General features: G+C 41.6%; 1 protein-coding gene across 5 annotated transcripts in view; it reads right to left on the bottom strand.

The window, feature by feature from the left end:
• Positions 1-16,635, bottom strand: part of cux1b (cut-like homeobox 1b) — a 166,726-nt gene that overhangs the window by 38,256 nt on the left and 111,835 nt on the right. For 2 of the 5 annotated variants that reach the window (XM_057839479.1, XM_057839480.1), the window contains exons 16-22: positions 13,850-13,933; positions 13,397-13,498; positions 12,749-13,317; positions 12,530-12,671; positions 11,625-11,912; positions 5,944-6,132; positions 2,308-2,575 (exon numbers count right to left, since the gene is read on the bottom strand). The exons of 1 other annotated variant lie outside the window; for it this stretch is intronic. In XM_057839479.1, coding sequence (XP_057695462.1) covers positions 2,308-2,575; positions 5,944-6,132; positions 11,625-11,912; positions 12,530-12,671; positions 12,749-13,317; positions 13,397-13,498; positions 13,850-13,933 — 1,642 coding nt within the window. The remainder of the gene's footprint in view (positions 1-2,307; positions 2,576-5,943; positions 6,133-11,624; positions 11,913-12,529; positions 12,672-12,748; positions 13,318-13,396; positions 13,499-13,849; positions 13,934-16,635) is intronic. 2 more of the 5 variants (XM_057839482.1, XM_057839483.1) reach the window with 2 other exon arrangements.

Below are 16,635 nucleotides of genomic sequence, written 5' to 3'. Positions count from 1 at the left end.
CCCATTCTAAATGCCCATGCTAGTTGATGGATCTTAATAAAACTATATACACTTTATGTTGAAGGTCATAGGTTTTATTGGTTGAATATACAAAGAAAAGTACAAATATTTGTTGGTTCTATGGCAGATTTTCATAAATGTGCAACATGAGCGCTGCCTGCAAAATGCCTTATCAAAACGCCTTTTCTTTTGAAGTGAACGGCATTTCTTAACCTGAAAAGATTGAAATGCCAAACGTTACACACAAAAGCTTGAAACGTTTCTTCACAAACTGTGTTTCAGGTTAAGAACACCCTGTAAATGCTTAACAAATCAACAATAAATCATTTATCAACAGTTTACTAACGATCTATTAACTAGTAAAACGGATAGTTATTATAAAGTGTTGCCAAATAAACCAAACATTTCCAAAGATGAACAACGGGCTGTCTCTTTCTCGTTTCTAAGATTCAGTAGCAAATTAATTTCGTTATATTTGGACTTGAATTTTTTTATGTTTTTAGTTCGCCATATTGATAATTGCAATGATTGTTTACAGTTTTTCGTCTTACTGCGAAGAAAGAGGAAATGACATTCAGCCCGCCATGTTATTTACGTCATCAGCCGTCGCACTGTGACCAGGAAATTTAACCGGCTGTTTTCATGCATGTCGCGTCCGGTTAATTCACGGACATTATACTTGTACGTTAACCCTTTAACACCGAACGTGTTGGCGGCAACAAAATTACGTATATCATCTTTGAAGCCTCGACACTCTGTAATTACATCACCCACGTGCCGCTGGTTGGTTTCATTTGAAAGTGTGGAAGTTGAAGTCCACGCCTGTTTTCACTTGAAGTCAATTGACCAAGTAAAATGGTAGATCATGTCATTTGTGTTTTATAGTTGTATTGCCCCCATAAATAAGTATTAAAACACTGCATGGACCATGTGTTTATGTCCATATGTCCATAATTTCTGGTCCTTTTCTTTTTCAAAACCGAAAGCACCACGAGAAACTACATATCCCAGGAGCCATTGCGATGTCAAGAAGGACGGAAGTAATGTGAACATTTTTAATGACTTGCCGAACGAGGCGCCACCTGAGGAGAAGGAGGCGAGGTAGCGAGCGACGGCCGGTTGTATTGAGCGAGCGACTTTGAAATGTGTGGAATGAATCCAAAACTAAATTTCACACAAGCTAATGCATTATTTTATCAACTTGAGGAAGAGAATGAGCCAGATATGCCGCTGACAGTTCAAACGGCAGAAGATTGGGCTGTGTGACATGGCCCTTTGTCCTGTTCAAGGGGGAACTGAGTGGCATGCCTGAAAAAAATTAACTGAACTACCTTATTGTCAATATTTTTAAAGACTTTTTAATGTTATATTTGATTTTTTTTCACTATCAATCTTTTCAATTTGTATATAGAGTTGTGTGTTCGAGAAGCTTGATTGCATGTATATACTTTTGATAAGGTGATGGCTACAACACCTAATCTCGCAAAGAGATATCCTCTAAACCCTATTTGTGTTAGACGATATATATTTTCACTATTTTGCACTGTTGGTCTACTGTAAGTAACCTGTTTTGACCATAGTATGTATAAAGGCCAAAAACGCCTATGACCATACTTGCCGTTTGTGTTGAATTGTCAATTATAAAACATAAAATATAATGCTTCAAAATGGTTCGTCGAGCATGTTTGGTTGTCAATGGGAAATCAATATTACAAATTTTGACAAAAGATTTTGGGATTTTTTTTTTGTCTTTTTGAGTCCTAAATGTTGATTATGATTGATCATTGAAGAAAACAACAGTATGGACATGAAGGTTATGGTGTCCTGCAAAAAAGGATCCAACCAGGCCATTGTAAACATTTTTTTCTATAAAATATAAAGGCAACATCAAAGGCATTCAAATTCATTTCCTTGTCATCAATTATTTTCAGACATAAGGGCTACCCCATTTAAATCCCGGAATTTAACTGAAGTTGAGCTGAAAGGTCTGAAAGGGGCTCTAGATGCATGATGCTGTGTTTAATTGACTAGTAAAATATGAAACATTTAACAATGAGTAGGCGGTTAAACGTTTAAACGACTAGTTACGCCCATCCCTGACTCACACACAGTAACTTTGGCATATTACCACTTGAAAAAAAAAAAACAATAAATCAAGAATGAACGCTGTCATTTGTTGTCAGCCCTCCAAATTAAAAAAATATTGAAAGTCTAGTTTTCGATACCATTTTGTATATCACAATTCAATACACAAGGGTTGACTAGGGATGCTTTTCAAGTTGGAAAATAGTATGTTATGACACTGACCTGTAATTGTGAAACCAGTTGATGACAGTACTGGTTTTCAAGTTGAGCTGGGAGGCCAGCTCCTCAATTGTCTTGGGCGAAGGGTAAGGTTTCTGTTGGTATGCCCTTTTTAGAGCCTCCTTCTCCTCAGGGCCCAGCACCACCCGGGGCTTCTTAAGCTGCTGCTGCAGACCCGGACTTTGAGAGCCTTGGACATAGTCCGGCCCAACTATAGCCCCGTCCACAGAATGTCCATCACTCAGGGAGCTCAGCCTCCTCTTCATGTAGGCTAGACAGAGGAGGAAACATCAGGGTTAATAGCTTTTGTCAGAAAGAGTTGTAGGGTGACTTGTCAGTGGTCTTAAACAGGGACTTGAACTATAGGCCGTTTATTGAAAACATGCTATACAATTGCTCTAATAAGCCACAATTGCTCTCCTTTACTAAAATATGTTATTAGAAACATACTGTATATATCATTCTTATTGATTTAGAAATCTACGATATTTAGTACATGTTTTGACCTACAGAGGGCGCCATGTTTTATGCGCGCAATGCTCGCTGGGGGTGATGGCGCAGCTGGACTGGACTTGGAGAATAGCTGTGCTAGCTAGAAAGCAAAGCTAGTGTGACAACTGGCATGATTTTGTCACATTCTGCTGCTGGGCAGATTGTTTTGTTACAGACCCGTGGGTTGAGTTCCCAACATCGTACCTGCATCTAATTCCAGCACATCAGCGGTGTCTTAAAACCGATCCTAGGCAGCTTGCCGAGATATTGAGTTACTGCTATTTGACAGTTTCTATATAGCTTCGTTGCATTGCTTGTTTTTGTTTTTTTCATTTGTCTGCTTCTCGCTGCGTTTGTTTTTTTAAATTGATCGTGAACTGCTGTGACAGACACATTTTGTGTCTCCCTTTTCGTGATTTCTAATTCCGTGGTCAAGCCAGCAGCACTTTCTTTGCAGTTGCATTTTCCTTTCAGGTTTTACCGCACAGACAGACAATGCATGTGGGTTGCGATTGCTTTAAAGGGAAATCGTCACGCCTACGTCACATTGAAGTATAGTCATGTGGTCTACGTGCTCATCTGTTGGACGGAAAACGCGGCTTCGAATCCCGCTGTGGACCTTCATTTAATTGCTTTTGCTGCTCGTTTTGTGAAATATCGACAGTGCTGTCCTGCTCATCACTTGTCCGCTCGGGTTTAAGTTGGGAGGGCAGAACCGACGGTATGTTTAAGTAGCTAACGAGAGACACTGTGGATGTACCGCAGCAGTGCCAAGTGACGTCACCGCCCGGAGTGTATTGCGTTGTTAACAACAATGGCGACCAACTAATTTTTCAAATTTTACATAAACGAAAACATTAAGAGGGATTTGAATGTCAAATTATTATAACGCATACTAACATTTATCTTTGAAGCGCTACAAGTCTTTCCGTCTGTGGTTCACTTGAAACAGAAGGAAACCACAACAAGGCCTTGTGTTCACTTACTTATGAGTTTAGGGTGGAATTTATTTTTGATTCGTTTTCATTTATTTTATTAGGTTTTGGTTTAGTGTTGATTAGTTTAGTTTTTCCTAAATTGGTTTATTTCTTAGGTGCTAGATTAAAAAAGAAGACAATATAAAAAAGAAGAGATAAGTACTTGTAACTAGGGCTGTCAAACAGCTTAAAAATTAATTAATCGTAATTAATCGCAATTCAAACCATCTATAAAATATGCCATATTTTTCTGTAAATAATTGCTGGAATGGAAAGATACAAGATGGATAGATACATTCAACATACGGTACATAAGTACTGTATTTGTTTACTATAACAATAAATCAACAACATGGCATTAACATTATTAACATTCTGTTAAAGCGATCCATGGATAGAAAGACTTGTAGTTCTTAAAAGATAAATGTTAGTACAAGTTATAGAAATTTTATATTAAAACCCCTCTTAATGTTTTCGTTTTAATAAAATTTGTAAAATTTTCAATAAAAAAATAAACTAGTAGCCCGCCATTGTTGATGTCAATAATTACACAATGCTCATGGGTGCTTAAGACGATAAAATCAGTCGTACTTAAGCGCCAGCAGAGCGCGACAAAACTCCAAAAAACACAAGTAACAAGTTGGCATTGCATTGTGCTGTCATTTTAATCTGTTTGAGCGGGGCATGTGCGTTAATTGCGTCAAATAGTTTAACATGATTAATTTAAAAAATTGATTACCGCCCGTTAACACGTTAATTTTGACAGCTCTACTTGTAACTCTTGATGTATTCAAATAAATATTATGAAATTAATTTAAAAAAAAAAAAAAACTTCAGAGTTCTTGGGTGCTATAACCAAAATGTAGTTCTGTTTTAATTCATGTTATTGAATCATCAATGTATTTATTCCATGTATGTGGACACCAGGTCTTTTTGCATTTTTGCGTAGTCAGTTGCTCTATCAAACGTTCAGTTAAGTACTTCTTTGTTCTTTATGTGAACACAAATTACAGTTTCTATTAATTGTCATTATTTTCTTTATAGTTTTGATTTATTAAAGTTGATGATTTCCCCCCCAGTTCTAGGTTTCGTTTTTTCGTACACTATAAAAACCTTATGCTAGGAGCGCCGGAATATGGTATAAGTGCATGCTATACTAGAAAGCAATAATATTCTGCCAAACAACCTTAACTAACACTAGATGGTGCTACTGTACTTTCCATCTTTGTTACTAAAGAGTAACAATGATGCCTACTGTGTTTTCCACACAAAAAGCAGCTGTAGCAAAGCTTACTGTTGGCACCGCTGGCTGAAAATGAGCAGTTCACGGCAGCTTCACATTAGTTTGACATTTTGTCCACCCTGATACATGCTGCAAGATATATTGGGGGAACAGCAGCAGAGAGGCCCTCAGAGCAAGGTTAGAGCACGCTAAAAAAGGCGAGCTGCCACCTCGCGGGCTGGTATTGCAAAGGTGAGGGGCCAAACACGTTACTGCAGAGTAGGTCCACGTCTTTGCTCGCGGGTCTGCTCTGGGTCAGGACTGTTGCCCGCTGCTACTGGGATGCTTTACTTTGGGGTCAGTAAACCCAAATGAAGCTTAAAGGAGAGTCACCCCTGAACATGCACTATCAAAACAATGAATTACATAGCTAGTGCTTTCTCACACTCATCCATGTATTGGGATTGTTGAAAGCTAAGCGTTCTTTCCAATAAAAGAGCGGGGGTCAGCGTGGTGCTATTGGTTTTGCCGATGATCATGCACGTCAAACCGACAAGAAAGCAATGCGGCTTGATAGAAGCTACAAACAAAGATTAAAAATACAAGTTTATAGACTGATGATTATTACGATGATGACAATGATGAAGAGGAGTGCTGATGACTGTGAGTAAGCAGGCCCGCGGCAGTCCCCTAGCTGTCACATCTAATACAGTACATGATGCCTGCCGTCCTGATTGCTACTGACATCACACCAAGATGACTGTGATCTGCACAACATGCTCGGCCGTCCTGCACAAAGGATATTTTGCCCGTGCAGATGTGCACGCGTGATTCAATCGGGCTTTCATCCGCATACGTTCATCAAATGAATGCATGTTCAATCGCAGTTCTTTTACATTGTGTGGAGTGTGCGTTCAACTTTCCCAGCCCTGAGCTTCTCATACACACCTTTCTTCTCCAGGCGCTTCATGTCCATGAGTTTCTCCACACTATGCGGGTCCTGGAGCCAAAGCTGCATGCGGACAAAGGGCTCCCTGCCCTTCAGGCTGAGCTTGTGCCAGGGTTTGGGCCTGGCCAGCAGGTCTGAGACAGAACCCTGGGTCAGACCCAGGATAGTCTCCCCAAACAAACGCTGGCCTGGTTGAAAGAAGAAAAAAAAAAATGTTACTGTTATTTGAATAGCAAACCAAAAGTAGGAGGATTATAGGGCCCTATATTTTCCGTGATCGCAGAATCTTGGACGGAATAACAGAATTGGGCCAAAAAAAAAGAAATTGGAATTGTTCCCGGGGGACGCTAATCAATGTAACACAACCCCTCACGCTCGCCCTTTTGTAAACAAAATGCAAAAATGACGCTCAACCTGCTAAAAGGCCACATACTGACACCAACGCATAAATTCAAGCTGAGCAGTAACCCGGTGACTTCTACTCTTCAGGTGACATGCTATGTTGTACATTTTGTCAACACTCAGTTGTCCCCAAGTGGAAAAATACATGTCATGACCAACTGTTGTCCAAAAGAAATGGGGAAAAAAAGCATTGCGCGAACGGTAGCACAGACATGTAAACTTAAGATGACAGTTGCCCAAAGTATTTAAGAAAAAAAAAATTAAAACAAAAGAAGTGACCTGGCACCTACACACAAATATCCACAGGTGCATGTGATAACAAGTATTGATGTCATGAGAAAGGGTGGGCAATCTGGGCTACTAACATTTTATTGGCTAAAATAGTACGAGCATATATAAAACGGCTGCCTCCATGCCAGGCAGACACTTCCTGGAAATACTCTCTTGCTTTTGTTATTCTTCACGATTACACAGCATATACATGAAATTCTGTTTTTTCCAATTTGATAGACAAAATTCTTTCCACTGGGAAGCACAAGATAAAGGAATTGACCATCCGTTTAACTCATTCCCTGCCATTGACCATGAAAGATGTCCTATTCATTTAAACTGGCTGACAGCTCCCAATCAAAATAGCTGTCTGCAATGGAAGCCAACGAGTATCTTTCCCAAAAGTTTGTCGAAGATTTTAAAGCCATGTGTGTGGAGGCCGTCAAACATTGTTAACACACACACACAGTGGTAACAATGTAGGGATGTCCCGATCGCATATTTTTGCATCAGAGTCCAAGTGACCTGATTTTGAGAATCTGCCGATACAGAGTCAGATAAAAAAAGGTTCCAAAAATTCCAAACATGTTACTGTCCCACCCTGCCCACTTCATAATGAGAATTATTTTTAAACAAGAATGACGTAGAAAACTGTTTGTTTTTTTATTAAATGTCTCATTGAGTGAGCCCACTAAAATCCACTAACATTCTCACTTACACAATTAGAGCTGAAACGAATACTCGAGCAACTCGAGTAACTCGAGTTTAAAAACTGATCCGAGTAATTTTATTCACCTCGAGTAATCGTTTATTTTGACAGCTCTAAGCATCACGTTTTGCTCGGACTACTTTTAATGCGGGACAACGCGCTGATGTCACGTGCGTAGAGGAAGAAGCAAAAAAAAAAAAACTTACTGCAGCCGACAACCGCTACAAACGACGCCGACGTTGCTAAATACTAGCCCGCTCATGCTACGTTAGTTGCAGGTAGCGTCCAATGAGTCTCATAGAGATCACATGTATGTTGAACTAGATGCACAGTGACAGACTAGGCCGCGTCTGGGCAGCGTTAGCAAACAGCCGCCATCTTGAAGCAGTAGAGCGCTAAGCGCTAATGTATAAAATTAACGTTACTGTCACTACTACCTCACCTTACGTTAGCACTGCAGAGGGCTAGGTTTCAATTAATTACTGGCTTTAACATAACATAGCGTTGTGGAGTGATGAGGGTGTCAAATAAAAACTCAATAATGCTAACTATCAATTTTAGCTCAGTAGTCATTGCTGGATAAAACACCAAGTAGCACTAGTCCCTAATGTGCTCCAATACAGCCTGTATCATACATTTATTTTGAACAGTGCAAAAACTCAAAATCCTATCAGGACTTACAGTTTAGACTAACTTAAAACTTAACTAGAACTTAAAAATGGCTTGACACAAATAGAAATTTAATTGAAAAACGTGGGAAAAAATCCTAACTTTTAAGTGATGTGTGTTATCAAGCGTAAAGGCATTTTTAGGTGTGTTTATATATATACACTTTTAAAAAATAAGATCTAAAGGTTTTTTGAGTGAAAGCAGTGAATTAGTCATTTTTTAAAATTCTAGTTACATCTGAGATGCAATTGTTGGCTGTTTTCAACAATATACATTAAAAATAAAGACATTGATTGACTGAAAATGATAAAATGTCTTGTTTTCTCATGTATATCTATAATTGCTCTTCACCTAAAAATATATGTTTTATCCGATTACTCGATTAATCGATAGAATTTTCAGTCGATTACTCGATTACTAAAATATTCGATAGCTGCAGCCCTATACACAATGAGTTGCCACTAGGGGTGCAACGGTTCAGTTGGCCCACGGTTCGGTTTGAACCTCGGTTTTGGGATCACGGTTTCGGTTCGGTTTCGATTTGCGTTTTTTTTTTTTTTTTTTTTTTAAACTGCCTTTATTTTGCTTTTAAGAAAATTAAATAAACACTTGAAATGTAAGTGTAGTGACTGACTACTGAAATACACACACAGTAGTAAAAAAGTTACTTGGCAAAGTAACTGGTGTTACCTTTCATGTTTTTTTTTTCTTTTCATTTCCCCCCCCAAAAAAACAAAACAAAAAAAAAACATAGTAACCTTTGCTATGTTTGGAGGTCATTTAATGTTGCGAATCAACTGTTAAAGTTGATAAAATTGCTCCCGTTTTTGCCTTAGTTCCCTTCTGTCTACTTTCGACATGTGAAAATGTTAAAACCGTTTCATCCTTTAAAGATAGATTCAAGTCAAGATTTTGCTGATTTAGGAGTATTTTAGATAAAAAGTTACTTAGGTTCGCTAGGAAGGTTCACTAAAACAGAGCCGTTTACTGCTCTAAAATGGCGGCTGTTTACTAACGCTACCGAGTCTGTCATTTCGCATGTAGTTCTATATGCATGAGATATCTAGGCGCAGATTGTAGGCTGTCGGCTACAGTCAGGAAATATTGGAGCCACCTGGCCTTCCATCGCGTTTGCTACAGTTTCATAACAAACACTCTTCCCTCTCCGTGTCTCTGAGTTTTCTCGCGTCATTCAACCAACGTATTAACGCACATTGTCTCGTTGCCGAAACGGTGATAAAATCCGAACGGAGGGGAAAAAAACGGAATGCAAGAAAAACATACAGATTTTGAACGTAACGTACGGCGTACGCATTTAAAAATCAGTGCTGACCTGTACTAATTACGCCGAGACCGTACAACTTGACAGGTATGAATTATAGTGGACCGTCACAGTTAGGTAGTAGCACTGAGTAGCACGGGACGTCCAACTATCAGAGGTCAGGGCGAAACTATGTGCTTTAGCGAAGTCATCTTCGATAGCTTTGCGTGCCATTTCATAAATGTCGGGGATTACGTTGTTGGAGAAATATGTCCGCGAGGGAACAATGTAACGCGGGTCAAGCGTTGCAAATAAATTAACGAAGCCCGCCGTGTGTTTTCACTGGTGTCATCTTCGGGGTTGTCCTGCTCTGAGAAAGGGATATCTGTGGGTGATGCTGGCTGAGGTGCCGGAGTCATGTTATAAGTGTTGCCATTAGCATAGGGAACAAGCGCTGAGCAATGCTTGCAATTATTTTTTTTCCCTGCAATATTTTCTCTCCCTCCGCATTGTAGTCCACGGGGATACCAAATGTTGCCACACCGCATATTTGAAAGAAGCCAGTGCTTCCTCAAAATTCGGTCTCTCCACTCCTCCGCTCGCCATAGCTTTTTGTTTTCTTTCTTGTTTCAATTCGCTCGTAAGCGAGAGAGGGCGTTACTCGGCTTCTATTACACAGGTGCTTGACAGCGATCGGACATTTACTTGCGGGGCGGGAATTTCTCCACAGTGGTGCTTCACGTCACACACAGGCACACAGAGCTCGACCAATTCATTCCACAAGCGATCGGAATAAATTAATTGCAAAACCGAAAAGGCGCAGTTCATAAAGGCGTATTGAACCGTGCAGGGCGAACCATACAGTTCGGCTTTGAACCACAAACCGTTGCACTGCTTGTTGCCACAGCACACTTAAAGGGGAAGTTCAGGATTTTTGACATCAGGCTTAATGTTCACACATGCAATCAATAGTGTTGGCTATGTTTCCAGGATAAAGTTATTAGAACTTACCATTGCATGTCAATAATGGCAGTATGAAAAGCAACATTTGTAATCCAGCTCTGCAGAAGAGCAGGGCGGAGTGACATCACAGTGTTTTTTTTCACTGCTGATTTTTTATGTCGTAGCCAGCAGCAAGTAACCAGTTTATACTGTTCCTCGTTCTTCACAGAGAATTTATGGAAATTTTCCTCTGCCCATTTCTTCTGTCTGTTTCCACGGCCTCTAAATGCACATTTAGCCATGTTGCCGGCCGTCAGTTAACTCAGCAGACTGATGCTGCATTAGAGAAAGGTAGGAAGTCAGAGTTTCCAACTTTTGATCTGGAAAAATATAATTGAAACGCCTCCACTATTTGATCGCTTACGAGAAGGCAGGTTTGATGGAGATAAAAATGTCTTTTGATGACCAAAACAGAAAACAACTTCGCGATCACCCATCTTTGCTGTTTACATTCACTTGGAACGCTTTCAGGTCGCAACTTGTAACCTCTGAACGGGATAAGTCCGACTTCCCACCTTCCTCAAATGCAGCGTGAGCACGAGTGGCCGTACCACTCCTTTCTAGTGTGGTCGTATTACACATCTAAAATAAAAACAGTCCTGCAGAATGAAATGAATTATGGCAGTTTTTTTTTTTTATAACATTGATTTGGCCGCATGAGTGTTTTGGAACAATGATCTGCATTTTGAATTTATTTCACTCTGTTGGATCTGTTCGTAGATCTGTATCGTTTTTAATTGACATGCTAAGTTGGCCCCATTGACTCACACCAGCTTAGCCACTCCGGAGCCCTGAAAATAACATATAACTTTCAAACTGCACGGAATTTGTTGAAATCAACTCCACCAACTAATTAAACCCCCGCTAACTCGAAGATTAAGCCTAATGTCAAAAATTCTGAATTTTCACTTTAAGCAAGTTTAACGATTATTAACACGTGATCCTTTGATCGCAGAGCTACCAAGCTTCTCTGGCAAGATCAAAGCTACAAACCTGTCAATCATCGTTAACTTACTACTTATAGCACCAAGCACGCTGGCCAGTTTGGCTGCACTGCTTAGCAGGAGCGAGGCTGAGAGGCTGTGGCGCTTACGAGCATGAACCAGAAAAACAAATCTATTTTTTAATTAAAAACCCGATCCTTTTCACCAAATTCCGATCCTCTAAAAAAAATGGCGCGATCGGCCTGGTTTCTGATCACGTGATACGTTCGGGACATCCCTATAACAATGTGTGGGAAAATACAAGTAAAAGGTCAAATGGAATTCCAAAAAATTAAAACTGACAAAACAGAATTGGGGAGTAAAAATATACCGGAATTTATAGGGTCCTAAGATTACTGGAAATATACTCTGTCCATGTCTTACCGAGGTTGTTGTCCGTCAGCACCTCCTTCACCTTCTTGGTAATAGCGTAAGTGTCGAGCTCGGGAGACATTGCCACCATCTCCTGAATGCTCAAACCCGAGTGACCAGGTATGGGCAGCGGGGTGCCGGGCTGGGAGTCCCCACAAGAAGTGTCGTCAGCAGGGGGCTTGAGACCGGACGACTGCGACGTGATCAGCTCGCCGGCCAGTCCGTTGACAGACTCTTCGGCTGAACTGAGAGGCGACTCTGGAGCGGGGCTGCAGCTCGCCGATGTTTTGGGAGTACCTTCTGCTTATGGAGATAAAGGACAAGACAAAGATTGTATCGGTCAGAAGACTTCTTGTACACTTGTTTTATCCTCTATTCTTTTGGCTTTGGGGAGGGGGCGGGACTTGAGACATTCTCGAATCAACTTAATACCTATTTAAGGAACGGCAAAGGTGTTTAAGTTTCTAGTTTTGACGCTTTTTTGGCTTGCTGCTCTTTCCTTCATCTCCCTGTCTATGCCTGTGTAGTGCTGCTGTGCAGCTCAGCAGGCTGGAAGAGAGCAGTCATGAGGAGCTGTCAGTGTACATTAGCTGCTGTTTACACCCCCAGAGAGAAACAGAGACACGCACACGCACGCACACACAGAGCTGCCATCTGGCGCTGCAACACTAACTTGTCTATGACATGACAAACCAGCAGCTTGCTGGCTGACACTGCCACAGCACAGTGGATTGGGGGAGATGGTGGGAGGAGTTACACGGAGGATATGGGAGAATGCGAGGTCAGATCGGGCGAGGGAGGGGAGATTGAGTGATTGACAGATGGACGCTAGCAACTTGCCTCCAGCTCTAATCAGGGCTTTCCGAGTAAAGAGGTTGCGTGAATCATAGATGTGTGCCGCTGCGGGATTTGCTTACCTTGGTTCTGAGCTGGTTGGACGTGTGCGTTTTGCCCCTGGTCTCCATTGAGCCACGGCTGCATGCGCAGGTACGGCTCCCGGTTCCTCTGGTTCAGCTTGTTCCACGGCTTGTTTCGAGACAGACTGTCACTCAGTATTCCCTAAAGCACGTACCAGGGGACCAGGTCAGACACGCGACGGCTGTAGAGTGGAACAATAAGTGCAAAAGGCAACGCACATAAACAAGTCCCACCTCTTTGGAGTCTTCCTGGTTGTGGTTCTCATCTCCTGCCGTAGACCTGCGGGGGTCCGTGTGCATGCTGCTCCACCACTGCTCCCTCCAGTAACCCACCCCTCCTGCCGCGCTCCCGGAGCGTAGCGACCCCTCGGAGCTTCGGCCCAGTCTGAGAGAGCCGTCTGATGACACGTCGATCCCTGAAGAAGGCCTGCCTTCCCTCTTGATGCCAGAGCTGAAGTCCAGCACGGGGGACGGGGAGGAAGGGGACGACAAGAGGGAGCTGGGAGGCTTCTTGAGTGATAGAGCCAGGGGGTTGTAAGGGGGGAGGGGAGCAGTTAGCGCCGAGCTCATGAGGTCCCTCTGAGAAAGCGATGCGAGGGAGGATGAGGAAGAGGATGATGAGGCTTTGAGGATGGGCTCCAGCGCAGCCTGCTGGGCCTCCATCTCCCTGCGAGCTTGCTCCAAGATGGAGTGGATGGCCTCGTCTGACCCGCTGCCCCCTCCGCCACCTAGCCTGCTTCCACCCCCTCCTTTCAAGCCCGTGTACGAGGGTTGCACGTGAGACAAATCTGGCAACAGGTCAGGAAAAAGACGTCAAGAGAATCCAGAAACATCTCCGGCCTTGACAGAACAAAAATTTCCACTCACCGGCTTTCTGCACCTGCAACTCTCTTTTGGCCTGCTCCAAAATGGACTTGATGGCCTCATCGGAACCTGCTTCTTGAGAGCGGACGCGAGCGGTGATGTTTCCTGGAAGGGAAGAAAAAGTGGAGAGGAAGAGATGAACACAAGTAGGGAAACCAACTATTTGGAGATTAAGATTATAATGGATCAATGTCACATCACAAAAGAACATTCCCAAAACTACACCGCAAGCGCTGGTCCCTTTGGAGCCCAAACATGCAAACGCACTACACTCGACAAAACTACCTGTGAAACCTCTGAACGCACATGCTACCATCGCGGCTCATTTCCGCCAGCCCGCCAATCAGTTGACAAAAGCACACACACTTACACCCGCACATACAGATAAAGTTCACCCTTACACAAACATGCCACACGGACAGAACGTGCTTGAATCTGTGTGTGAAGGGGACAGACCTGTGTGTGAAGCTGTATTGGAGAGGGCTCTCCGCTTCGGAACATCCTGAAACACTCGGCTAAGCTGGGGCTGGCCTGAGCCCTCTGTTAAAAACAATATACCACACACTATGTTATAGCACTTGTGGGTTTATTTTCTAACCGCTACGCTACTGTAATGTGCTTCCCTAATAAGTAAATGGAATGTGGGGAGAGTTAGGAAATGTATTGATCGTCATTGCGCGGGGCACTGCTGGCTTGCAGCAATGGTAAATTACGATGACACAGGTGTCAAACTAAAGGCCCGCGATCCTGCCCACCACATCATTTTATGTGGCCTGCGAAAATAAAATATGGGCATTGACTTGCTTTTTATTCTTTATTTTAGTTTTTTCATTGAAATCAAGTTTCAATAAAATTTCTGTGGTCCTTAAAGAAACATCTAGGACAACACCAGTCAGAGAATATTAAAAGTTCTTTTTTTAATTAATTTGCAGTTTTTCGTCTTTTTTTTTTTTTATTTAAAAAACAGAAGTTAATAAAATAATATTTACTGTTTTCCTCCTTTTTTTACTTTAAAAATGGAAATACAAAAAAGTAAAACTCGATCAAATATTTTTATATTTTCAAATTAAAAATTTAATGAAAAAAGACATTTTCGCCCCCCCCCCAATTTGTTTAATTTAACAAACTTTAATTTTAAAAGAATGCAAACGTAAGACCATGCAGTATTTGCCATTACAAGTCTCAAATAAAAAGATTCAGAATATTTTTAGATAAAGAATGACTTAAAAAAATAAAATCAATCATCAAAATAGTTGTTGATTCATTTAATCTTTGATTAGTTAGACAGCCCTAATTGGCAGGCATAACATCCGTCTGTGGGACACCAAAAAGACAACGTGGCCAAAGTGTGTTTGACACCCCTGTACTAAGACAGTAGTGTGTGACATAAAAACAATACATTTACTTACTAACTGAGGCCTTACTTTAGCAAACCCTAAGACAATGTAGTAAACTCTTCAGCATTTTTGTGTACCACCGAGACCAGCTTCCATCAGAAATGTCCTGATGCATGAACAAAAGCAGGCCCGAGCTAATCGAATCTACCCGCAGTTAGCAGAACCTCAGCCTTCTTCCTAGTTCCCGCCGATCGATGCTATTGATGTGTGAAAGGTTTCTGTATTGACTACAATGGCTAGGAGAGGCTCCTGGGATGAGTGTGTGCGTGTCTATGAACTCGTTGAGGACACACAGATGTGGAACAGGATGGGAGTTAGGAAAGAGGAAGAAAAATATAAAGGCTAGTCCTTATTGACAAGCTGATCAATAGATGTGTGCAGGGCTGTTCACGTACGCACACACTCATGCTTGACACACACATACTCCACACACATAGTAAAGACTAGGCATGGGCCGATATCAGTTTCTCATGGTATGAAAACCTTGAGCAAAAAGATAGTAGTGGTATAATATCAACCCACTGTGGTCAGCTGAAAAAATATAGATGGTTTATCAATCAACCAAAAGATACACTTGTGGGATTAAAGTTAATTTAGAAAAGCTCGCATGAACTTTCTGTCCTAGGCGCCATGACAGCCCATGCGCGCTGATATACAGTGGTATGAAAAATGATCTGAACCTTTTGGAATTTCTCACATTTCTGCATAAAATCACCATCAAATGTGATCTGATCTTTGTCAAAATCACACAGATGAAAAAGAACCAGTGTCTACATTAACTAAAACCACCCAAACATTTATATGTTTTTATATGTTAATGATGATAGTATGCAAACAATGACAGAAGAGGCGAAAATACGTAAGTGAACCATCACATTTAATTTTTTTGTAGGCCCTCCCTTTGGCAGCAATAACTTCAACCAGACGCTTCCTGTAGCTGCAGATCAGTCTGGCATATTGATCAGGACTAATGTTGGCCCATTCTTGTCTGGCATGAATCGCTGTCTTGAGGTCATGCCACAGCATCTCAAAGGGGTTCAAGTCTGGACTTTGACTTGGCCACTCCAGAACATGTATTTTGTTCTTCTGAAACAATTCTGAAGTTGATTTACTTCTGGGTTTTGGATCATTGTCTTGTTGCAGCATCCGTCCTCTTTTTAGCTTCAACTGTCTGATAGACGGGCTCAGGCTTTCCTGCAAAATATCCTGATAAACTTTTGAATTCATTCTTCCATTAATGATTGCAAGTTGTCCTGGCCCCGAGGCAGCAAAACAGCCCTAAAACATGATGCTCCCTCCACCATGCTTCACGGTGGGGATGAGGTGTTAATGTTGGTGAGCTGTTCCATTTTAACTCCACACATGACGTGTGTCACTCCCAAACAATTAAACTTTGGTTTCATCAGTCCACAAAATATTTTGCCAAAACTTCTGATAAGTGTCTAAGGGCCTTTCTGCGAACATTAAACGAGCAACAAATCTTTTTTTTTTTTTTTTTAAGAAAGCAGTGGCTCCCTCCATGGAGTCCTCACACGAACATCATTCCTGGCCATAGTTTTACATAGAGTTGATGTGTGCACAGAGATATTGGATTGTGCGCTGAACTCTTGGTGTCATCTTTGGTGGGCAGCCACTCCTTGGGAGAGAAGAAACAGTGCCAAACTCTATTTGTAGACAACTTCTCTGACTGTCGAATAATGAACATCCAGACTTTTAGAGATGGTATTGTATCCTTTCCCAGCTTTATACAAATCAACAATCTTTGATTGCAGTTCTTCAGACAGATCTTTTGACCGAGCCATGATGCACGTCAGACAATGCCTCTCATCGAGACAATTCTTACCA

The sequence above is a fragment of the Corythoichthys intestinalis genome, chromosome 6 (assembly GCF_030265065.1).
Source record: "Corythoichthys intestinalis isolate RoL2023-P3 chromosome 6, ASM3026506v1, whole genome shotgun sequence".
NCBI classification, from domain to species: domain Eukaryota; kingdom Metazoa; phylum Chordata; class Actinopteri; order Syngnathiformes; family Syngnathidae; genus Corythoichthys; species Corythoichthys intestinalis.
The sequence above is the reverse complement of the archived record's forward strand: the minus strand, read 5'-3'. Positions and strand labels throughout refer to the sequence as shown.